This window comes from Pipra filicauda, unplaced genomic scaffold (genome assembly GCF_003945595.2).
Source record: "Pipra filicauda isolate LSUMZ 115617 unplaced genomic scaffold, ASM394559v2 scaffold401_size638136_pilon, whole genome shotgun sequence".
Lineage (NCBI taxonomy): Eukaryota > Metazoa > Chordata > Aves > Passeriformes > Pipridae > Pipra > Pipra filicauda.
In genome coordinates this window covers 519,529-543,730 of record NW_024104534.1, presented here as the reverse complement: position 1 = coordinate 543,730, position 24,202 = coordinate 519,529, and the positions used below count along the sequence as shown (strand labels likewise).

The following is a 24,202-nucleotide window of genomic DNA, read 5'->3' as shown; positions in this document are numbered from 1 at the left end:
ATTTTCACTATTTTGTCAGAATTTTATGAATATTGTTTCAGTTATCTTCCCTGATTTTCATAATATACTACACAGAAATGTACACAATACTGTAATTTTTCCTTCAGTAAAATTGGGAATTGGACATATCTTTCATGTACCTTTACTGCAATAACTTCACAAACTCCATATGTATATATTCTGCTATATAGCTGTGGAAAGCACACAGGGTACACTGGCCAAACCCAGGAACACTGGCCAAACCCACTTAACCTTCAACTAAATAAAGCTGGAATGATCTGCAGCTGGAGGAAATGTCATCTGAGTACTGAGAGGGCATTAAGGAGCAAGGAAGAAATTCTTTCCCACAGCCTGGCTCACATGTGAGTAGCTACCTTGGATTTGTGACCAATTCCATAGAAGGTTCTTGTTTTCTAATCTCTTTTGTGAACAGACATGATGATCATCCTGAAAGAACTGCTGAGTGACCATCAACCCCTAGAGAACCCTCAACTCACAGAGCACTTGCTGTTCAAACCAGATCTTCCCTCAGCCTGCCCAGAGCTGCCTGGCCATGTGCTGCACTCCTGTGACAAGGATGGGTCCACATCCTGCACGGCACCACGGCAAAAACCCAGAAGTGCTCTCTGAGTACGCTGGCTTTGTCATTGGCCACTGGGAAGGCAAAGATTTTCAGTCCCCAAAGTCACACTCAGAGGCTCTCAATATAGTCCCTGGTGATCCAGGCACATCCCGAGGGCTCTTTGTCCCAGCTTGACAGCACTGCACAGGACAGACTTGCTACATGCCACTGAGAGCAGGACCTAACAGAAAGGCAACAGCAGCTACTCAGAGAAGAACTCAGGGATACTGGTGGATGGAAAACTGGACATGAACAAACAAGGTGTGCTTGCAGCCCAGAAAGCCAACAATATCCATCAAAAGAAGCGTGACCAGCAGGTGATGGGAGGTGATTCTTCCCATCTGTGAGATGCCACCTACAGTGTTGCATTGTTGCATCCAGCTCTGGAGCCCCCAGCACAAGAAGGACCTGGACCAGTTAGAGTGATTACAGAGTAGGGCCAAGAGCAGGAACATCCCTCCTATGAAGAAAGGCTGACATACTTCACAGAATCATACAATCATTAGGGTTGGGAAACGCTTCCAAGATCACAGAGTCCAACCTTTGACCAGACACCACCATGCTCCTAAGCCATAGTTCTAAGTGCCACATCTGGTCATTGGGATTGTTCAGCCTGGCAATGACAGAGGTTCCAAAGATACTTTCTTTGAGGCCTTTCAATACTTAAAGCAGGCTTATAAGAAACCAATGGGTTTAACCTGAAAAATTGTAAATTTCAAATAGATATCATCATCATCATCATGGCCAGGCTTCACAAACAAAGATTTGGGAAGGGCTCTACGCACATTTGTTACAAGCGCACTGGTGGCTAAAAAGGCCAATACAAGATAGACAGGTCCGGTTGCAAAAGGCACAGCAGAAGGACTCCTTAGGTGGAGATATAAGGAAGAAATATTTCAGGGTGAGTGTGGTGAGACACTGGAATGGGTTTCCCAGAGAAGTTACAGGTGCTCCACCACTGGAAGTGTTCAAGGCTTGGGTTCGATGAGACTTTGAGCAACCTAATTTAGTGAAAGATGTCCTTGCCCAGAGCAGGGGTGTTGGACCAGACAATCTTTGAAGGCCCCTTCCAATGCAAACCATTCTGTGACTCTTTGATTCTATATTACACCTTTTCTGGGAATGGGAGTCCAGAGCTCCCTCCCCAACCTGATGGGAGAAAACCCTCTGCTCTCACACCCTGGGAGAGGTCATGGCCATCCATGGTCATCAAGTGGCCTTCTTAAAGCTATGCTCTGATATGATGAGGTGCTCCTGTCCCCTTCTCAGCCAGGACCAATAACATTCTGCAGTGCTGGACCACATGGAATATGTTCAGAACAGACATGGGTTCTGAGTTGGGGCCCACTACCCAAAATGTGTGTGCTGCAATGTCAGAGCCCTTCTTGGAACAAATTCCTCATGCACAGGGAAGTGCCTGATGCTCTGTATTACCTTGTATGTCATGCATCCTTTTTCTAACTTGGGCCCTGTGTCGCTGGCCTCTTTCAATAAGCAAAATGCCAGCCTGCAAACTATTGTTTTCTGGAGCTGTGGGTAGGGAAGGGCTGAAGGGGTCTTTGTTTTCTTCCTGGTTAGGTAGTTTGACAGTGGGAGCACACAGATGGAAGACAGGCTTTCAACTGAGACCATGGTTTGTATATGTTAGCAGAATTGGAGTCAAGCACCAAGGATAAACTGAAGACTGCAAAGCTCTATCTAAGTTGCTCCCTGAGTGTGTGAGCTGAGCTCTTGAATTCTGCAGCAGCAGAAATTCCTGCAGGAAAAAAAATAAATTTGTTGTTTCTAGATTCTGTAATGTGCTATAACCATTCCTTGTCGAAAGGGGTATTAACATTCAAATGGCATAGATTTCTACAGGCCCAAATCTTTACCTCAAGGATTTCTTTTACCTATGATGCAGATTAAAGGCATAAGAAACAACTTTCCTGAGCTGCCAATATGGGTACTTTCTGATGAATTAGAACATCATTAAGAAAAGAGGAACATGTATTGTTCAGCTGCACTGATCTACATAGCAGAAATCACATCACATCTTCTGCCACTCCCCTTAGCACAAATTCATGCACAGGCTTGTAACAACCCTTCTTGCAGAATCTCCCACTTCTTTTGCAATTTCAAGTGCACAGATGGGCATATCTGTCTCAGTATGCACGTGAGCTCTTCATCATGTATCACAAGTGACCTTACATCTCTCTCTGAGACCCAGCCCAGTAGCTCAGCTACACCCCACCCTCCTATTTCTGTGACCAAATCTTTGTCCCTTGTCCCATCTTGCCATGCATGTGACTCTCAGTCACCAGCACTATCACACTGCAGGACCCAGATTACTCCCTTACTTTCAGGATCTTACCAGCACATCTGTCAAATACTTTTAGTAATACTTCCCTCTTAGTAGCCTGCCTAATGTGTTGCTCTTAGGCATTTCTTACAAGCTTCACACCATCAACAGGGGAAGCTAAAAGCTGACATTCCTATTGTACAGCTGGGATAGCTGAGGCACAGACATACCAAGCAATCCACCCGGGGTCATACAGTGAGTCGGTGGGAAAGCCAGCAATAGAATCCATAAGTCCTGAATCCAAGTTCTCTAAGTGCTTTGACTTGTCCGGATTCCCTCCTTAACACCCTTGTCACATTATTTATAGGAGCTGTATTCATATAGTCAGTAAGACATCAAAATTTTCTAATTATATCTAGTCATGTCAAATGACAATTATGCCCTTAGTTCAGTTTGCCAGACAATGCTTAGCCAAAGAATGTTTGCCAAAAATGTTTTGACCGAAGAAAGAGGAGGCATCTGTAGCATCTGCAGACGAGATCGTATAAAACGTCCCCGCGACACGTCTGCCCTGGCTCCAGGGAAAGCTCCAAGGTAGGTGAGGGGGGTCTGCAGGCTGGCAGGAAGGGATGGTGCCCTTATGTGCCACAACATTCCTGCTGCTTCCAGTGTTCGTGTCCAGGAGGAGACTCCATTATAAACCTGCTCTCAAGGCATCTGCACGTTTTCACTCTGGATTTCTGTGCAGCAGCAATGAGGGAACTGCCATTTCTGTTTTACAGCACTGACCAGCTGCCAGCCTGCAAGCCACCCATCTGGTGTCACAGGAGGTAAGAGCCTGATTTACTGATTCTTAGAGGGCAGAGACAGAGGGTGGGGTTTCTGTTTGGCTGAGTGAATGGTCATAGTTTCACCCTATATTTTCAAGTACACTGTAGTCAACAGTAGAGGATGGTGGGTGCCTAAGACTGGTAAGGTTTTCAAGGGAATCATTGAATCATAGAACAGCCCAGGTTGTAAGGGACCTCAGAAGATCATCTGGTCCATTCTTAAGGTGGCTGTGTTTGAAGTCTCTGACTACTCATGGCAGACCAGGAAATCCCCATGGGGACATTCTTTACTTCTGCTTAACTCCCCTAGCAGGCAGTGAGGTGCACTGCCTTCCCATCATTGCTGGTGCAGCAGTAGAATTTGACCAAGAAGAACACCGTAGGAAAAGTGTAAAATTCAATATTTTGTCTCAGAACATGTGAATTAATGTGATGTTTTGTCCAAAATTTGCCATGGAATCACTAAAGCAGTAAGAGTAGACAGAGCTGTAATGTGAGCAACCAAGATCTGATTGTCACCTGTGTAAAACACAGCACTGCTATTTGTCCCCTGTGCTGCTCTGCCTGGTCTCTGCCTCAAAAAATGGAAGCTGCAGCTCTCCTCCTCTGGAAGCCACTACCTGTTCCTCCAGACACAAATAGAGAATTATCCTGTTATTCTCTCATTTTAGTACAAATGTAGCACAATATTATTGTGTAAATATCAGGTACCTAACTCCATATAGAAAGAGATATGCAAATGTTTTCCTAAGCTGCCTACTGTTTTGTTTTTTTTTTCTCAGAGTGAGGGGGAAGGACGGGGGGAAGAAAAAAACAGTTCAGAGAAATTAATAATGGCTTTAAAATTCCTTATTTTTAAATTCCTGATTTGAGCTTTGAAACTTTGTGTTGTAAACTTTGTGTTTTAAAAAGCAAAAGGAAGTACTAGAAAAGGAGCTATCTCAGTGTGGTCTGAAAAGGTATTACTCTTCTTTTGGTATTGTTGCAATTTATGCCTGGATTCAAGAAGTCAATAAAAGTAGCAAAAAATTGTATTTTTAATACAATTATACAAATGTTTTAAATACTGAAACTAAGCCACTGAGAAGCTTGAGTTTTCAGTATGATATTCCAAACAGTGGAGTATAAGCATTCTAAGCTTTGTGAATTAGTATCACTTGGGAGGAAATAGCATTATAATAATTTCAAATTAATTTTAGGAATGCCTAAGCAGTTGAAAGGATTTTTGAGGTCCTTTATTACACAGTACAGTCCCTGAATACCGAATACTAAGTTATGGATTATTTTAAATGTGATTTCAGCACAAGCCAAATAATTTCCCAGAATATAATTTTCACATTTTCCATAACTGTTGAAATCCACCAAAGCAAAAATATGCAATTCCTTCCAAAAGGCCATTAAGGGTATCAATATAGATTCTTTCCCCCCACATCTTTTATTCTACTAAAAAGTGCTTATTTTTGACAAAATTGAGCAATATATCTGCTCTTCCACAGTGTTCTCTGCTGACAAGCCTCTCCACAAAGTGCAGCCATGTCTTCGGATTCCGAGATGGCCATTTTTGGGGAGGCGGCTCCTTACCTCCGGAAGTCAGAGAAGGAGAGAATCGAGGCCCAGAACAAGCCTTTCGATGCCAAGTCATCCGTCTTTGTGGTACACGCAAAGGAATCCTTCGTGAAAGGGACAATTCAGAGCAGGGAATCAGGGAAAGTCACTGTCAAGACTGAAAAGGGAGAGGTGAGTGAAAAACAAGCCTGAAGGACAACATTTTCTTCCCACTCTGGGTTCTTAGCTGACATCCATGCATGTCCTCTGACAGACCCTGACTGTGAAGGATGATCAGATCTACTCCATGAACCCTCCCAAGTACGACAAAATTGAGGACATGGCCATGATGACCCACCTCCACGAACCCGCTGTGCTGTACAACCTCAAAGAGCGTTACGCAGCCTGGATGATCTACGTAAGTGGCAGCAGCAGCTTCCTTTGGGCAGCGGGAGGAACTGCTCTGCCAGGCCCAGGGGAAGCCAACGTGCTGTGTCCCTTCCTCGCAGACCTACTCGGGTCTCTTCTGCGTCACTGTCAACCCCTACAAGTGGCTGCCCGTGTACAACCCGGAGGTGGTGTTGGCCTACCGAGGCAAGAAGCGCCAGGAGGCCCCTCCACACATCTTCTCCATCTCTGACAATGCCTATCAGTTCATGCTCACTGGTGAGTGGCTCTGTCTGTCTCAGAGAGCTTGGACCATTAAATTCTCAGCAATATGAAGGGACTTTTTAAAAGCTTTCATGGTTCTAAAACACAATTCATATTGTGGGGTTTGCTATCTTCATAACATTGTTTCTACTCTTATAAAGGAAAGACACCTCTGCACACAGTGATGTGTTTTGGGTGTTTGTTTCTTTGTTTAAGTCAATCTGACATAAGGCAAAACATTTAACTTACCTAACCATGTTTCATTCTTTCTCTGTTGTTCATTGAGTTTTAAGTACTGTATTTCTGCCTTTTCCCCAGATCGGGAGAACCAGTCCATCCTGATCACGTACGTACACCCCCTGCTCGGGTCCCTGAGGGGCTGCCCAGGGCCAGGGCCCCTCCTGCCTGACCACACGCTCTCTGCTTCTCTCCTTGCTCTGACAGCGGAGAATCCGGTGCCGGGAAGACTGTGAACACAAAGCGTGTCATCCAGTACTTTGCAACAATTGCAGCCAGCGGGGACAAGAAGAAGGAGGAGCAGACATCAGGCAAAATGCAGGTAAATTAATAGACACATGCTGGCACCAATGCTTTCCTCTGTTTCTGACATGATTTTTGGAAAGGATAACCATCAATAATTTTCCCCCTGCAGGGAACGCTTGAGGATCAAATCATCAGCGCCAACCCACTGCTGGAGGCCTTTGGAAACGCCAAGACCGTGAGGAACGACAACTCCTCGCGCTTTGTGAGTTGCTTAACAAAATGATTCCTCAAACATAGGAAATAGAAGTTTATGTCAGTTATCTGTTGTTCAGGAAGGAAGAAAGGAAGAATGGGAGAGAGTTTCTAATTTAATATAGTAGCTTTATCTCAAATTTATTTAACCACAAGTGAAATTGTCTATTAGCAATACAGATTTAAGCAGCTGAACTACTTAAATTGCTGGTTTTGTATCATTAAGGCAACTGCTCTCTGTGTGCAGCATATCGTTAGAATAGTTTCTCTAATGAAACCCACACATTCCTTTACATTTGTACATTCAACCTATACAAAATACAGTTGTGCCACTGTTGATTATTTTTTGGTCAAAAATGAAAAAGACAACTTTATGTTAATAGTGGAATGTCTCTAAGTAGAAATCTTGTGCCCCGTGGAATAAATGGAAGAACTCTTCATTTCAGTGATATTTTTTATGTTGTAAATCCTAAGACACTTTAATTCCTTTAAAGGGCAAATTCATCAGAATTCATTTTGGTGCCACAGGAAAACTGGCTTCTGCAGATATTGAAACATGTAAGACACTTTCCTGAACAATCCATCTACTCACCTGTCTATCCATAAAACACCTTTTCATCCAAATATCTATCCTGCCTTCCCTGTTTTTCTTCCCATCTTCTTTTTACTTTCTTTTTTTTTTCCTGTTTCTTCTTTTTTCTAACTAAATTTTTTTCTCCAGATCTGCTGGAGAAGTCCAGAGTCACTTTCCAGCTCAAGGCAGAAAGAAGCTACCATATCTTTTATCAGATCATGTCCAACAAGAAGCCAGAGCTAATTGGTAGGAAGAATTAATAACTGGAGGAAGACTGCTGAACACCGTTACTTGCTTGACTAAAATAAGCCTGTATATCCCCTCTTACTTTCAGACATGCTCCTCATCACCACCAACCCATATGACTATCAATTTGTGAGTCAAGGTGAGATCACTGTTCCCAGCATTAATGACCAGGAGGAGCTCATGGCCACAGATGTGAGTACCAATTAAGAACATTGTACCTATTGTCATCTCTCCAAGACAAAGCTTTTATTTTACTGTTCCTGGTGCAGAGTGCCATTGACATCCTGGGCTTCTCTGCTGATGAGAAAACAGCCATCTACAAGCTGACAGGGGCTGTCATGCACTACGGGAACCTGAAGTTCAAGCAGAAGCAGCGTGAGGAGCAAGCAGAGCCTGATGGCACAGAAGGTATCAGCAAAATCTTTGGCTGACCTATTAGAATAGAAGTAGCAATAGTAATTCAATAATTGGAAGATGGAGAAAGAAAACGGTACAGATGTGTTTAAGTGAAATAGTATATAGGCATGAAACTGCCATCTAAAATAAAGCCTTTTTTTGATTACTGCCTAATCATTATCTGCAATATCAATTGCATATATGCCCATAAATCTCTCCTGAGCTACCACTCTGAATTAGCACAGCCTGCTCAGTGTGTTCAAACCCACTGAGAAGGGAAAGATTTTTAAAAAACTTCTTTCAGGTTGATCTTTAAAGAAAATGGAGGGATTATATTCAGTATTAGGACTTCTACTTCATAAACCACTTATTATCTAGGGTAAAATTGCTAATGAATACTAGTATGAATTTTAATAAATACATTGCTTCTAGATGCTTCTTTTAAGACTTTTTAAGTTTCAAAATAAAGATTTTTTTTTTTAATAATTATGTCATGGTTCCTCTGAGATCCAGTAAGCAGAATTTGGTCACAGGGACATTCAATATTGCAGCTGTTTTGCAAAGGGTTCATCACTCAAAGTGCTGCATGTCATATTAGTCTTAATTTTTCTATCTTCTTGTCCTTCTGCTTAGTTGCTGACAAGGCTGCCTACCTGATGGGTCTGAACTCAGCAGACCTGCTCAAGGCCCTCTGCTACCCCCGAGTCAAGGTGGGGAATGAATACGTGACCAAGGGCCAAACAGTGCAGCAGGTAGGAAAAATAGAATAATCCGGAACATGCTTTGATGGTTGGTGTTGATTCTCCTCTGCTGTGTGTAGTAACCTCCAAACCTTTCTCTATGCTTTAGGTGAACAATTCAGTGGGTGCCCTGGCAAAGGCTGTCTATGAGAAGATGTTCCTGTGGATGGTTGTTCGCATCAACCAACAGCTGGACACGAAGCAGCCCAGGCAGTACTTCATTGGTGTGCTGGACATTGCTGGCTTCGAGATCTTTGATGTAAGGATTCCAGTTTTGAGGACTACACTTGCAGGGAGAGATTGTTATATCCGAGGACTTGCAAGCGATGTTCCTCTGAAGGCTTAACAGGCTACTCATTTGCAACTTTATGGGGAAAAAAATCCCATCATTTTCCTTTATAGCAGAGAGCAAAATCCTCAAAAGAATTTTATGCATTATGATATAACAGTTTGAGCTTAACTTTAGAGATTAAATAAACCAACATAATTACGATAATTTTATAGAAGAGCTTCTAGAGCAGAACTAGGAGACCCATTGACAAATATATCACAGAATCACAGAGTATTCTGAGTTGGAAGGCACCCACAAAGATCATTGAGTCCAGCACTGAAGCTAATGGCCCATATGGGGATCAAACCCATGACCTGGGTATTATTAGCACCATGCTCTAACCAACTGAGCTAATAACAGGTTAAAGATGTGTAAATTGTTTTAAGAACCAAGGAATGTTAACCAGAGAGATCAAGTTTTTAAATTTGGAGACAAGAGCACACCTTGTCTGAAGAGCACACCTTTTTGGCTGAATAAAAAAATTGCCATAGCATTTTATGATTTTTAGTAGATTCACTAGGAATATCTGCTCTGAAATAAACCCTCATTTTCATTATGTAGGTATTTCTTTGTGAAGCTGCATATAGATCCAGTTATGTTGTGGTTGTGATAATACAGTTGTGTTTTAACTGAGAAGATTGATAAAGGCATGATCAAGAACTGTGCATGTTGACGAGGGTTGGTTGTTGTGGGGTTTTTCCACCGTGCAGTTCAACAGCCTGGAGCAGCTGTGCATCAACTTCACCAATGAGAAACTGCAACAGTTCTTCAACCACCACATGTTCGTGCTGGAGCAGGAGGAGTACAAGAAGGAGGGAATTGAATGGACATTCATTGACTTTGGGATGGACCTGGCTGCCTGCATTGAGCTCATTGAGAAGGTACATTTTGACTTGTAAATGTCTTGCATTTTCAGGAACACATTATTTTAAGTTTCCCCTGTTAGTTTCTTTGTTTTAGTTGTTGAAATATGTCTTTATCTGTTGCTAATTATGCATAATAGATTTTACAAAGTCCAGAGAAAACTGTAGAAGTAATTCTTTCACATTCTCTACATGGAAGGTATCTCCATTTGCTTGATTAAAGGATATTATCTTCAAAAACACAGAGCAGCTCCTACAGTAACATGAAAATATTTTCTTAAGATTCTGGAATAAAGTTATCTGAACAATACATTTTTTTCCTATATGGTTCATAGCAAAGTAAGGACCATTAAGGTCCTTAGCACGTCCATACCAAGTCCTTAGCCTGTCCATAGCAAGTAAGGACAGGCCAACACAGTCAATGCCTGATGTCTGAGAGCAAGAAACTGAGATTTTTTGTAGTACCATATAATTTAGGGAATTGATTGAAAGTTCAAAAGCAGAAGTAAATATGCAATGCATAATAAATATGCAAAATAGTTCACGTTTGTGAAAACTATTTTTCAATATATTTTTTCTCCTCCTGATCTTTAACATGGTTTCTGGAATAAAAACCATTCCTAAATCACTGTGACAAAGTATGAGACAAGCAGGTGAATCTTTTAAACTCACTTTTCAGAAAGAAATGTTCTTAATGGCAAAGTTTGTTTCTCAGCTTACTGTCTTTTACTATCTTCCTTTTGAAACCAAGTCATAGTCATGTTATTCTACAGGCAGTCTCTCTTTTTTATTGAACTATCTTCCAGCCCATGGGCATCTTCTCCATCCTGGAAGAGGAGTGCATGTTCCCCAAGGCAACTGACACCTCTTTCAAGAACAAGCTCTATGACCAGCACCTGGGCAAGTCCAGCAACTTCCAGAAGCCCAAGCCTGCCAAAGGCAAGGCTGAGGCCCACTTCTCCCTGGTGCACTACGCTGGCACAGTGGACTACAACATCACTGGGTGGCTGGAGAAGAACAAGGACCCCCTGAATGAAACTGTCATTGGGCTGTACCAGAAATCATCTGTCAAGACCCTGGCTTTACTTTTTGCTTCCTATGGTGGAGCAGACACAGGTTATTTTTTTATTTTCTTTTTCAAGCTTTGTGATACTTAAAGATGCAATAAAAAAAATATATTGAAAAATTCTTCTTTTTTTTTTTTTTTTTTTTTTTTTTTTTTTTTTTTTTTTTAAGAGGCTAGTGGTGGTGGTGCTGGTGGTGGAAAGAAGGGTGGCAAGAAGAAGGGTTCTTCTTTCCAGACTGTCTCAGCTCTTTTCCGGGTAAAGGATGAATTCATTGTCTATAAAGTGAAATGAACACAGTGTCAAATCTGAGCTATATACACTTGGGTTCTCCTTCTGACATTTCTTGAATGAAGAACAATAATAAGTATGAAGTGCTTTTTTCTAGTAGTTTTCTGTTTAAATTTAGGATCCAGTCTTCATTTGATCCTCTGACTTTCTAATAGGAGTTCACTCACATTCTTTTTGAAAAACATTTTTCATAATCTGGCATGTAATGTAAGTATTAATCTCCAAAAGGCTTGTCATAAAATATTTATAGAGTATTATTTTACTTCCTCCAAAATAAGGTGAAAAATTTTAAACTCCTTTATGAGAATATTTTTTAATGAAAAGTACATAGAATATTTATTTAAATCTAAATTTCGAATTTGAAAGCTTCTTTTTCCTAAGATCCATTATATTAGTTCCTTGGCATCTAGGTACAAAGCATGCAGAAGCAAATTTCTTTAATCTAAGATGCAGCATGTGATCATGTGTTCCCACAGGAGAACTTAAACAAGCTGATGACCAATCTGCGGAGCACTCACCCCCATTTTGTGCGCTGTATCATCCCCAATGAGACCAAAACACCCGGTAAGATGCTCAAGTAGGAAGAGGGTTTGCTCTGACATCCATTCCCTTCCACACTGGAATCTGTGCCACTCCTTTGTGCTCTGCTCTGCCTTGCTCAGGTGCCATGGAGCACGAGCTGGTGCTGCACCAGCTGCGCTGTAACGGCGTGTTGGAAGGGATCAGGATTTGCAGGAAAGGGTTCCCCAGCAGAGTCCTCTATGCTGACTTCAAACAGAGGTAAGAGCACTGCACTTCTCAGCATCATTAAAAGTGTTGTTGGTCCATTCATTGGTCCATTCAGTTTGTTGTCAAAAATAGCTATATATGAGCTGGCGGGGTTTAGTGGCTCCTGTGTGTTGGTTGGGAAAAAATAGCCTTCTCTTCCTCTTTTCACAGATACAAGGTGCTTAATGCCAGTGCCATCCCAGAGGGACAGTTCATCGACAGCAAGAAGGCTTCCGAGAAGCTCCTTGGCTCAATCGATGTGGACCACACCCAGTACAAATTTGGACACACCAAGGTACAAACTCCCCATTCCCTCACTCACTCTGTGCCTGTGCTTTGCCCAGCCCGACAGTGATGTGCTGCAACATTCCCTCTCCAAGGTGTTCTTCAAAGCTGGGCTGCTGGGGCTCCTGGAGGAGATGAGGGATGAGAAGCTGGCACAGCTCATCACCCGCACACAGGCCAGATGCAGAGGCTTCCTGATGAGGGTGGAGTACCAGAGAATGGTGGAGAGAAGGTACACATTCCTCGTCTTCAGTTAAACTCACTGTGCTTGAGGGAAAGTGTTGACACTTTCCAGACTGAAAATACTCATTGTACATCTGAATTATGCTCCAGAGAGTCCATCTTCTGCATCCAGTACAACATTCGTGCATTCATGAACGTCAAACACTGGCCCTGGATGAAGCTGTTCTTCAAGATCAAGCCCTTGCTGAAGAGTGCAGAGTCTGAGAAGGAGATGGCCAACATGAAGGAGGAGTTTGAGAAAACTAAGGAAGAGCTTGCAAAGTCTGAGGCAAAGCGGAAGGAGTTGGAGGAGAAAATGGTGAAACTGGTGCAGGAGAAAAATGACCTGCAGCTCCAAGTGCAGGCTGTGAGTAACATTTTTCTATACCTTTCTTTATAGGGGAAATAAATAAATAAGATCCAACTCTTCTTTCCTACTATAGGACTCTCAAACTGCATACTAAGCTTTCTTATAAAATATTTTAAGCCTAATACCAGGTAACTAAATGTAAAATTCAGACCACATTCTTTCCCCATTCAGTCTCACTACTGCAAAGTGGAGTTTAATCTAAAGAATGAGTTTTCACTCTTAATACCTACTTATAATGTGTCCTGTGTGAGTTCATGATATAAAGGCTCATTATGGTCGCTGTAGTGTATTTAGAGGAATAGGGATAGTGATTTGATTGACCTCCTACTCTGCCTTAACTCAGTTGTCAAAGTGAAGAGCCGAGTGCCATTTCTTACAGTAGACCTCACCTCAGCTCCTGTACCTACTGCTCCCAGAAGACACAGATGCCCATTAGAATTTAAAACAGAAGCACTGTGTTTGTCTCTAAAGCCATTTTGCCTCTAAGAATGATGGACAACATTTTGGCAACACCCATGAGTTGAAATGTCTATTTTGAGGAAAGATGAATTTTATTCTTGTGTCCACTAACTGCAATAGCTGGGTATAAAGCTACTAATTCAAGTTTCAAGTATTTCCTCAACGGTAGAGTTATTTACATTTCTCAGTACTTCCACATAAATTTGAATATAGTACATCATAATAAACAATCACTTTCTGAAGAGAAAAGGAAAACTGAATCTAAGTGACTTTATAATACACACGAAATAAATAAGGTGAAATGCAAGGTACCTACACAGGGCTGCACTGATGAATCTAAAGGTCTGAAAAAAAATAAAATTTATGAGAATCTTATTCTAGATTTGTAATTTGTAACATAACTGCACAGTAACTTTTTCCAAAAAATAATCCCAAAGGTCTTAGAAATGCACATCTGTTCCTTCAGCATTAAATAATCCTTCCTGTATTTTTTCACAAGGAAGCTGATGCTTTGGCTGATGCTGAGGAAAGGTGTGACCAGCTCATCAAAACCAAAATCCAGCTGGAAGCCAAAGTCAAAGAAGTGACTGAAAGGGCTGAGGATGAGGAGGAAATCAATGCTGAGCTGACAGCCAAGAAGAGAAAACTGGAGGATGAATGTTCAGAGCTGAAGAAAGATATTGATGACCTTGAGCTAACACTGGCCAAGGTGGAGAAGGAAAAGCACGCCACTGAAAACAAGGTATGAGGCAGAAAATCTCACCCACGCTCCAGAAAAGAGCCCCGTGCTCTTCCAGGACTTCTGTATCTACTTCCTCGATTTACACTTGCTCCCTTCTTCCTAAAGGTGAAAAACCTCACAGAGGAGATGGCAGCCCTGGACGAGACCATCGCCAAGCTGACAAAAGAGAAGAAAGCCCTCCAAGAGGCCCATCAGCAGACCCTGGATGACCTGCAGGCAGAGGAGGACAAAGTCAATACACTGACCAAAGCCAAGACCAAGCTGGAGCAGCAAGTGGACGATGTAAGCCCACGGACACACAGCAGGAACAGACAGGTATGGAGTTTGAGCTGGCTGGTGGAGCACTGACGGCCTTGTTCTGTGTAGCTGGAAGGGTCCCTGGAGCAAGAGAAGAAACTGCGCATGGACCTGGAGAGAGCCAAGAGGAAACTGGAAGGAGACCTGAAGCTGGCCCAGGACAGCATCATGGATCTGGAGAATGATAAGCAGCAGCTGGATGAGAAACTGAAGAAGTGAGTGTGGCCCTGGGGCACCTCAGTGCTGGGCTGCAGCTCTTGTCTTCTTCCTTTGAGCTGTAACCCACTTTGCTTTGCCCAAAGGAAAGACTTTGAAATCAGCCAGATCCAGAGCAAAACCGAGGATGAACAAGCCCTGGGCATGCAACTACAGAAGAAGATCAAGGAGCTGCAGGCAAGCGTCTGCCCTTCCCCTGCCTGCCCCAGGCTCGGCTCAGGGAGGAGGAGGGCACGGGTGTGAAGGGTCCCTCGTGTTCTCCAGGCCCGTATTGAGGAACTGGAGGAGGAAATCGAGGCCGAGCGAACCTCTCGCGCTAAAGCAGAGAAGCATCGGGCTGACCTGTCCAGGGAGCTGGAGGAGATCAGCGAGCGCCTGGAAGAAGCAGGAGGGGCGACGGCAGCTCAGGTGGAGATGAACAAGAAGCGGGAGGCAGAATTCCAGAAGATGCGCCGGGACCTCGAAGAGGCCACGCTGCAGCACGAAGCCACGGCTGCCGCCCTGCGCAAGAAGCACGCGGACAGCACAGCTGAGCTGGGGGAGCAGATCGACAACCTGCAGCGCGTCAAGCAGAAGCTGGAGAAGGAGAAGAGCGAGCTCAAGATGGAGATTGATGACTTGGCCAGTAACATGGAGTCTGTCTCCAAAGCCAAGGTATGGAAAAATAGACTGAAAACCACTTGGAAATTAATTCCATTGAAATACGTCTTTTCAAATTATGGCCTGGTTACCATCTAACTCCCTGTCTCTCTATGGAGCTGTGTTTCTTACCTTCTAACACCAAGGAACAGTCCAGAGCTTGCAAGTCTGTTCATGTTTTTCTGCTTAGAGTCCTGCTCTTCCGAAGAAGAAGGCGTCTAGATCCTAATCTTCTTTCATTCTCTGTGACCTCCACAGGCAAACCTGGAGAAGATGTGCCGCACCCTGGAAGACCAGCTGAGTGAGATTAAGACAAAGGAGGAAGAGCATCAGCGCATGATCAATGACCTCAATGCTCAAAGAGCTCGTCTGCAGACAGAGTCAGGTGATAGAGACTCCCCTGTGTGTGGTGGGACTCCTAAAACAGCTTGTTTGAGTCACAAATAACGATCAGAGTGCCTCCTTTTCATGTGCTTTCCCAGGTGAATATTCACGCCAGGTGGAGGAGAAAGATGCTCTGATTTCTCAGCTGTCAAGAGGCAAACAGGCTTTCACCCAACAGATTGAGGAACTCAAGAGACACTTAGAGGAAGAAATTAAGGTAATTTCTGATTTCCTATAGCTGGCCACTGAAAACACTCATAACGTCACACTGCCTAGCGGGGGCAGGATATGCTTAGCACAAGCCATACTGGGGGAATATTTTCATTTCTGCAGCGAGTGTAATTAGTGGATTTAGTCCTCCAGGCTTCCATCTGCCCTTCATTGCAAACACTCTTTGAGCATTCTTGTTTGCAGTGTGAAATTAATTCATCGGAAGAGATTTCCCAGGATATTGCCATTAGGTCCCTCCTCTCTAAAAGGTGCTTCAGATACTTAAATCACTACTGAGCTATCATGATGAGACAGGGGAAAAAAACGTTTAGGTAATTTAGTGCTTCTCTTCTCATGTTAGCTTCTCCCTAGAATTTATCCATTATTCTCTTTGTCAGTCCCAGCTTCTTTCCCCATTGTCATTTTGCACAGAAGAATAATACAGTGTCCAATTAATACTCAGTCCGATTTCCCAGGATATTTCTGGTCCGTGACTCAATACTCTTGTTGCTGCAGGCCAAGAACGCCCTGGCCCACGCCCTGCAGTCCGCTCGCCACGACTGTGACTTGCTCCGGGAACAATATGAGGAGGAGCAGGAAGCCAAGGGGGAGCTGCAGCGCGCCCTGTCCAAGGCCAACAGCGAAGTGGCCCAGTGGAGAACCAAATACGAGACGGACGCGATTCAGCGCACGGAGGAGCTCGAGGAGGCCAAGTACGTGGGGAGTGGGATGAGAAATGACTGCAGAAGACTGAGAGCGGTCAAGGGAAATGGGAGTCTCTGAGTGGGCTGAGACAGGGCTGGGATGAAGGCAGGGATATACTGTCTTTGTGTGCAAAGCAGATAGAGGGTAGGAGGAAAAAAGTGTATATTGGAAGGGAAAGCATAGGCTTTAGGGCTAGAAGTGCTAAGACAGGCCTAATGCACCCAGAAAGGACATAGGATCTGTGAAAAGTGCTCAGCTCAAACCCCCCAAAGTGGCCAACTGCCCTCTCATGGCAGTGCAGAACTGACTCCCTTCTAAGCTCTAAGCTGCCACTGTGCTCATCTCCTCCCAGGAAGAAGCTGGCACAGCGCCTGCAGGATGCAGAGGAACACGTCGAAGCTGTCAATGCCAAATGTGCCTCCCTGGAAAAGACAAAGCAGAGGCTGCAGAATGAAGTGGAGGACCTGATGATTGATGTGGAGCGATCCAATGCTGCCTGCGCTGCTCTGGACAAGAAGCAGAAGAACTTTGACAAGGTCTTTTGGGCTCCAGCCCTGGGACTCCTGGGCAGAGCCTCCCCCCGGGATGGCCACATCCCTACTCACGCCCCGTTTCTCTTCAGATCCTGGCAGAATGGAAGCAGAAGTATGAGGAAACGCAGGCTGAGCTGGAGGCCTCCCAGAAGGAGTCTCGCTCCCTCAGCACGGAGCTGTTTAAGATGAAGAATGCCTATGAGGAGTCCTTGGACCACCTGGAAACAATGAAGCGGGAGAACAAGAACTTGCAGCGTAAGTCCCTGGCCCTCTGCTCCGGGATGGGCTTTCTCACCAGCTGAGCATTGCTGCGGGGTCCGTGCCTGCAGCTCTGCAAAGATGCCTGTCACCCTGGTGGCACAGGGCCCTTCCCATTCTGCTCTGGGCCTGAGCAAGCCTTTTTTCTTTGTTCCCACAGAGGAGATTTCCGACCTCACGGAGCAGATTGCGGAGGGAGGAAAGGCAATTCATGAGCTGGAGAAAGTCAAGAAGCAAGTTGAGCAGGAAAAATCTGAAATCCAGGCTGCTCTGGAGGAAGCTGAGGTACCTGGCCAGAATCGTTGCTGTCTGCACTAAATGTGTGAGCAAGGCAGAAACAATGCTAAAAAGGCCTTGCTTCTGCTCTCTTCTGGCTGCGGAGGGCAGCCAGCTGAGATTTCCTGGAATATTCTCTAATTCCCTAGAAAGCAAGCAGTAGGTTTATCAGTGTTCCCCATGTTTGTGTCCACTTGTCCAGGCCTCTCTGGAACATGAAGAGGGGAAGATCCTGCGCCTGCAGCTGGAGCTCAACCAGGTGAAGTCTGAGATTGACAGGAAGATAGCAGAGAAAGATGAGGAGATTGACCAGCTGAAGAGGAACCACCTCCGAGTCGTGGAGTCCATGCAAAGCACCCTGGATGCTGAGATCAGGAGCAGGAATGAAGCCCTGAGGCTGAAGAAGAAGATGGAGGGAGACCTGAATGAAATGGAGATCCAGCTCAGCCATGCCAACCGTGTGGCTGCAGAGGCACAAAAGAACCTGCGAAACACACAGGCTGTGCTCAAGGTATGTTAAGCTAAGGATGTGCATATAGGAATCTCATAGAATCATTGATTTATCAAATGGTTTGGGTTGAAGGAGACCCACAATGTTCATCTAGTCCAGCCCCTCTGCCGTGGGCAAGAACACCTTGTACTAGATCAGACAGCTCAAAGTCCCATCCAATCTGACCTTGAACACTTCCAGTGGTGGCACATCCACAACATGCTGTCACTGGATATCAGGGAGAAGAGATCAGCACCTCTCTCTGTTCTGCCCCACTTCAGAAAGCTGTAGAGCAATGAGGTCACCTCTCAGCAGCCTTCTTTGCAAACCAGACAACCCTCATGTCCTCAGCCCCTCCTCAGATAACATGCCTTCCAGCGCTTTCTCTTGCTTTGCTGCCTTCCTCTAAATGCATTTATGTCTCATAATATATTTCCTTAATTGCAGGGCCCAGAATTGCCCACAGTACTCAATGGGAGTAACTCAACTTTAAAAAACAGGAATTCAGATCAAACTGTGCCTTGGCTCTTGTAAGCCTGTCCCCACACATCCAGGCAGCATCTCTATAGTCTTCTCAGGATATATGTCCCTGGTTCTACTGCCTATGCTTTTCCTTCTTACACTGGAGTTTGTTCTGGAGCTCCTTGCTCAGCCACTCTGTTCTACTGCCTTCCTTGCCTGACTGCTTCCAAGTGGCAATTTAGAGCTCTTGCACTCTAAGAAAAATGTTCTTAACTCTTTTCTGCTTCTTTATTCTTGAGGGCAGTTTCTCAACAGGGTTCCACCCCATAATTCCTTAAACAACAGAAAGTCCACTCTCCTAAAATTCAGGGTCTTGACCTTACTCTTCAACTGGCCCAGATCCCTCAAAATCATGAATACCACCAGGGGTTGATCACTACAGCCAAGTTTGTCACCAGTTGTGACATCTCTAATTGGTTCATTTGTGTCGGTAAGTAACAGGCCCAGTATCAGTTCTTCAGTGGGGCAGCCTATCCCCTGGATGAAGATATTATCCTTCATACACTCCAGGAATCTCCTGGACTGCTTACAGCTTACCGTGCTGCTTTTCCAGCAGATGTCAAAGTGATTCAAGTCTCCTAGCAGGACTGGGTCATGGAAACACGATGCTTCCAATAGTCGAAGTTATGATAGTTGGTTACAAGTCTCCCCTAGGTCAGGATCCTCATAGTAATCACCAGCCATAAGGTTTCCTTTGTTGGCTTGGCCTCTAATTTTTGCTCATAAGCTATCAACCTGACAAATCACTGTTTTTGAAAGACAGCTAGCTCTGTGCAAACAATCCATAGACACCACCTTCTCACCCCTTCTTCCTTGCCCCTTCCTTGTACCTTCATTGTCCCTTCTGAACATTTTATAGCCATTGATGCAGCACTCCAGCCATGTGATTCGTCCCACCAGGCTCCAGTGACAGCAATTAGATCAGAGTTTTCTAGATGTACAGGGGCTTCTAACTCCTCCTATTTGTTACCCATGCTACATGCATTGGTATAGGGGCACCTCAGTTATCACTTTTTTAGAGGAATGAACCCTAAATCCTTTGGAACATTTCCCTGTTGCTTCCTAATGCATCAACAGGCCCTGGCTCTTCTCCCTAATGCAAAACTCCATTCTCTTCTCCTACTAAGTCTAGTTTAAAGCTCTAGCTAGATTACTGGTGAACACCTTCCTACCCTACTTGCTCAGGTGAATCTCATCAGCTCCCAACAGAGAGAGTTTCTCAAAGGTATACCCATGATCATAGAAGCCAAAACCTTGATTATGGCATCAGCTACACAGCCAGATAAACACCCATTCACCTTTTCAGTCATTCTTCTCCTTCTTAAACCCTTTCCTCTGACTGGAGGAAAGTACTCTGCCACCTGTACTTCGTATCCTTTGCTCTGAGGGCCATCTTTTGATGGTTATAAGTTGCCTTATTGCAGTATCATTAAAGCCTACACGGAATAGTAGGATCCTGTCACTCACGTGCTCTTCGTTTTTCAACCCCGGAGCATAGTATCTGTTACATAGCAGCACTTCAGAGGATGAAGGAAAGTTCTTTCTGCTGCCCCAAGCAGGAACAAAGGTCCAGTTTCCTTTATCTTGGAAGTATTGTCAGTCAGAGTTTGAATTCAAGCTTGCCTTCCCTTTGCACAGCCTAAAATTTAGGCAGGGCTGTCACTCAGCCTGGGACAGAGCACAATACCATGAATCAACTTCCTGCTCACATTCTTCAATACTGTGCATTTACTGACAACAATGCCTCATATAAATATTTAATTATATATATTGTACTACCATAGTAATTACTGGCCTGGTGGCAATTGCAACAGTGCTGTGATGCCTTTTAAATTCTCTTTCCTCTCTTACAGGACACCCAGATCCATTTGGATGACGCTCTCAGGACCCAGGATGACCTGAAGGAGCAGGTGGCCATGGTGGAGCGCAGAGCAAACCTGCTGCAGGCTGAAATTGAGGAGCTACGGGCAGCCCTGGAGCAGACGGAGCGGTCGAGGAAAGTGGCCGAGCAGGAACTGATGGATGCCAGTGAGAGAGTTCAGCTCCTCCACACTCAGGTTAGACCCATGAGATTCAAAAACCCATGAGCCTTTTTTTCCTTTACAGATATTCAGCTGTGCAAATTCTTAAATCAACAGTTGTGATAAAAAAACTTCACCTTAACCAGAATTAGTAAACTTTTATGAAGAAATGGATTATAGGTAAATGAGTAGGATTGCATCAGAAGTCAGAAAGGCTTCTTCAAATTTTAAGAACTCTCTGCTATCTAGCTGTGTATGACCTCACAAGATGCAACAGGAGAATCTTAATATTAAATATGTAGAAGATAACGTTACATTGAAACAATACATTCCTAAAATAAGTGTTCTCTTTTGGAACTAACTGGACAAAATATTTATTGTTCAACAGAACACCAGCTTGATCAACACCAAGAAGAAGCTGGAGACAGACATTTCTCAGATTCAGAGCGAAATGGAGGATACGATCCAGGAGGCCCGCAATGCTGAAGAGAAGGCCAAGAAGGCCATCACAGATGTGAGTCGGGGCTCCTTTCATTGCTGATGGGGGATGTATTCTCCCCAAAATGTCTCCAGCCCCGCAAGGGCTTTGACCTTTTGCTCTGCTCAGGCGGCCATGATGGCAGAAGAGCTGAAGAAGGAGCAGGACACCAGTGCCCACCTGGAGAGGATGAAGAAGAACCTGGACCAGACGGTGAAGGACCTGCAGCTTCGTCTGGAAGAGGCCGAGCAGTTGGCCCTGAAGGGAGGCAAGAAGCAAATCCAGAAGCTGGAGGCCAGGGTGAGTAGGGCTGTGTTGGTGCATGAGTGACCCCGTCCCTTGGAGAGACACCCCCAGGGAAGCTGCAGGGATGGGCTTCTCATTGCAGGTGCGGGAGCTGGAAGGGGAGGTTGATGCTGAGCAGAAGCGCAGCGCTGAAGCCGTGAAGGGTGTGCGCAAGTACGAGAGGAGGGTGAAGGAACTCACCTACCAGGTAAGGCTGGAGGCCTCCTTGGGCTTGGACAGAGTTTTCTCACAGCAAGTCTCATTTTGCACACACCATCCCCAAGGGGATTTCTTAACCCTGTGTGATGCAGGACCAGGAATTCATTCTCCTTCCTCCTTACCATCTCCTCTAGTCTGAGGAAGACAGGAAGAATGTTCTCAGGCTGCAGGATCTGGTGGACAAGCTGCAAATGAAGGTGAAATCCTACAAGAGACAGGCTGAGGAAGCTGTAAGTATTGCTGGAAGAATGGGCAAGGGCCACCTTCCATTGGGGCAGCACAGGCATTGAATGAGGCTGAACACCAGGAAAGGGGCTTGAAAGAAACTCCCAAGACACAACAGCCTTGGCCTCGCTGTTTTGCTGTCATGTCATGAAGCCTTGGTGAGCTCTGGGCACTTTGCAGTCAGGGATGAACTGAGGCAAGTTCTACAGCCTGTTTCATATGGGAGGTCAGAGCAAACAAACCCAGGGGCCACATCCACTCACTGAGAAGTTCCTGAATCTCTGCTAATAGTCAGCAGCAGAACGCTTCAGGATCTTTCTCAGCCTGATAAGTGACACTGATAATCAGGCAGCAGGTAGTGGGAGAACAAGAGCACAAGTGACAAATCCAAGTGACAAAGCTTCTCCTCACGTATGACACAGTCCTGGTGATGCTTTTCCCAGAGGGGTCCTGGGAAGGGGAGGATGAGGAGGTTGGGGTGAGCTGACACGTGAGCAGTGGTGGGAGGGGGACGGAGGTTTGTGCCTCCCCCCAGGGAAGAGCTGCAGCCCCACAAGGCCGAGGTGCAGGAGGAGTGAAATCCCTGCCCTGGGCTCCTCACCACCAACTCCCTCTCCCCACACAGGAGGAGCTCTCCAATGTCAACCTCTCCAAGTTCCGCAAGATCCAGCACGAGCTGGAGGAAGCCGAGGAACGGGCTGACATTGCAGAGTCCCAGGTCAACAAGCTCCGAGCCAAGAGTCGGGAGTTTCATGGGAAGAAGATAGGAGAGGAAGAGTGAGAATGTCATGAGGCAGCAAAGTGACCTGAGGGCTGCACAAAATGTGAACCCTCTGTCATTTCCTTCTGCAAGAAGTGTTTATCACCATGTCAATATGTAGAGAATAAAAAATATATATTCCTTTGCATACACAGCAGAATCAATGCTTTTGATTGTTTCAATTCAATCCTCCAGTTACATAAGTTCGGGGGATTTTCAAATTAAATATTTTGTTTCACTTTAACCTTTGGGTAGCAGCAGAGCTTTACTTATCCCATCTCCAGTATTTCTCCACTGTGTCTTTATACATTACCAAGGAGGGAATAAGACTCATTTAATTTTCATACTGGGAGAGAACCAGGACAAAGGCAGGACAAGTACTTTTTCTGTCTTGGCACAGCAAAAATGTTTTTGCCTCTTTCTGACTGCAGTACTCAGAGGTTCTCATTGCCGGTCCCATTACCACTTGGGCAAGTGGTATTCAGAGGTAAGTTGCCCCATAAGAAAAACATTTGTAGCCCCAGAAGTACCTGGATGTCTCTGAGTCCTTGTGGAGGAACTTAATGCAAAGATTGAGGTGCTGTCCCCTTTGAACAAGGCAGGTGATGGCCAGGAACTCTAGAGAGTGGCTTGTTACTGAGAAGATTTAAAGGTCAGGCAGCCTTGTTAGTAGCTTCATGCAGAAGTTGTTAACAATCAATTCCAAAACAAAACTAATAATGTATTATTTCGGTAAGAGGACATTGCAGTTTCTTACTTTCTCTGTTAGAATAGGCAATATTAATGCAGAATGTTCTTTTGTAAATGAAATTGAGATTATTGAACAGATTGGTAGAAGTGTGAACAAAAGGATAAACCCCAACCAACGTAACATATAGAGCCACCAGAATGAGCTGGGAACTGCTTCAGTACGGTATAATGTTTTCCAGTATTGAAATATATAAGCTTTTGTGCTAAGGAACAATTAAGAGTTACGTATAGATACAAAAAGCTAAAGGAACTGGTTTTGATCATGCAAGTGGGAATAATACTGAGAACATTATCACTTTAAAGATACCACAAAACCTAACACTTTACAGAGGAAAAACCACATAGATAATAATGCCAAACTGTGTCCTACCTGTCTGACTCCTGCAGCAATGGTAAGTGGAATGTAGACACTGACTACATTAGGGCTGGACAGAGAAGAAACAAGTCATCTATACAATGTGTGCTGCTCTGAAGTCTTAAACAAGAGGCTATTTCCTGCAAGGTAAGAAGCAGGACTTAAAACAGGGAACTGCTGTTGTGGCAGCACTGGACCCAGGCATATCACAGAGCTGCCAAGGGCAGGTTCTACATGCAGATATCATTTCCCATTTTACCATTGTACAGAGACTTGGCTCTCTCACACTACAGGGACACTTATGAGTCCCTCAAGGTTCCTGGACAGCTCTACACTGCTACATTTCCAGGGAATACTTCAAGGAGACGTGAAACTGCTGGGGAAGGGAGCTGGAGCTGTTGGAGGGGAGGTGGGAAGGAGACAGAAGGAAGGAAGCCTTTTGCACTGACCACAGTGTTTTTGCAGCAACAGCATTCAGGACTGAGAGGTCCTCCTCCTCCCAGACGCGCTGAGGTATTCACACAAGGAATCCACCAATGTTATAACTAAATATGGAAGCAGTTT

General features: G+C 44.6%; 1 protein-coding gene across 1 annotated transcript; it reads left to right on the top strand.

Moving 5' to 3' along the window:
* The first annotated feature begins 5,266 nt into the window (after positions 1-5,266).
* Positions 5,267-22,561, top strand: LOC114002582 (myosin heavy chain, skeletal muscle, adult-like). The gene is made up of 38 exons (XM_027748629.2): positions 5,267-5,470; positions 5,553-5,696; positions 5,788-5,944; positions 6,248-6,275; positions 6,374-6,488; positions 6,582-6,674; positions 7,159-7,222; positions 7,386-7,484; positions 7,573-7,676; positions 7,754-7,892; positions 8,514-8,632; positions 8,730-8,879; positions 9,662-9,832; positions 10,621-10,930; positions 11,051-11,136; positions 11,646-11,733; positions 11,832-11,949; positions 12,109-12,232; positions 12,318-12,454; positions 12,556-12,811; positions 13,773-14,015; positions 14,121-14,297; positions 14,382-14,527; positions 14,615-14,705; positions 14,793-15,182; positions 15,426-15,552; positions 15,650-15,768; positions 16,278-16,474; positions 16,819-17,002; positions 17,089-17,254; positions 17,418-17,542; positions 17,736-18,044; positions 20,399-20,602; positions 20,955-21,080; positions 21,174-21,344; positions 21,433-21,537; positions 21,683-21,778; positions 22,399-22,561. The coding sequence occupies exons 1-38, from the start codon at positions 5,267-5,269 to the stop codon at positions 22,552-22,554; spliced, it is 5,838 nt and encodes a 1,945-aa protein (XP_027604430.1). The 3' UTR covers positions 22,555-22,561.
* The last annotated feature ends 1,641 nt before the right edge of the window (positions 22,562-24,202 follow it).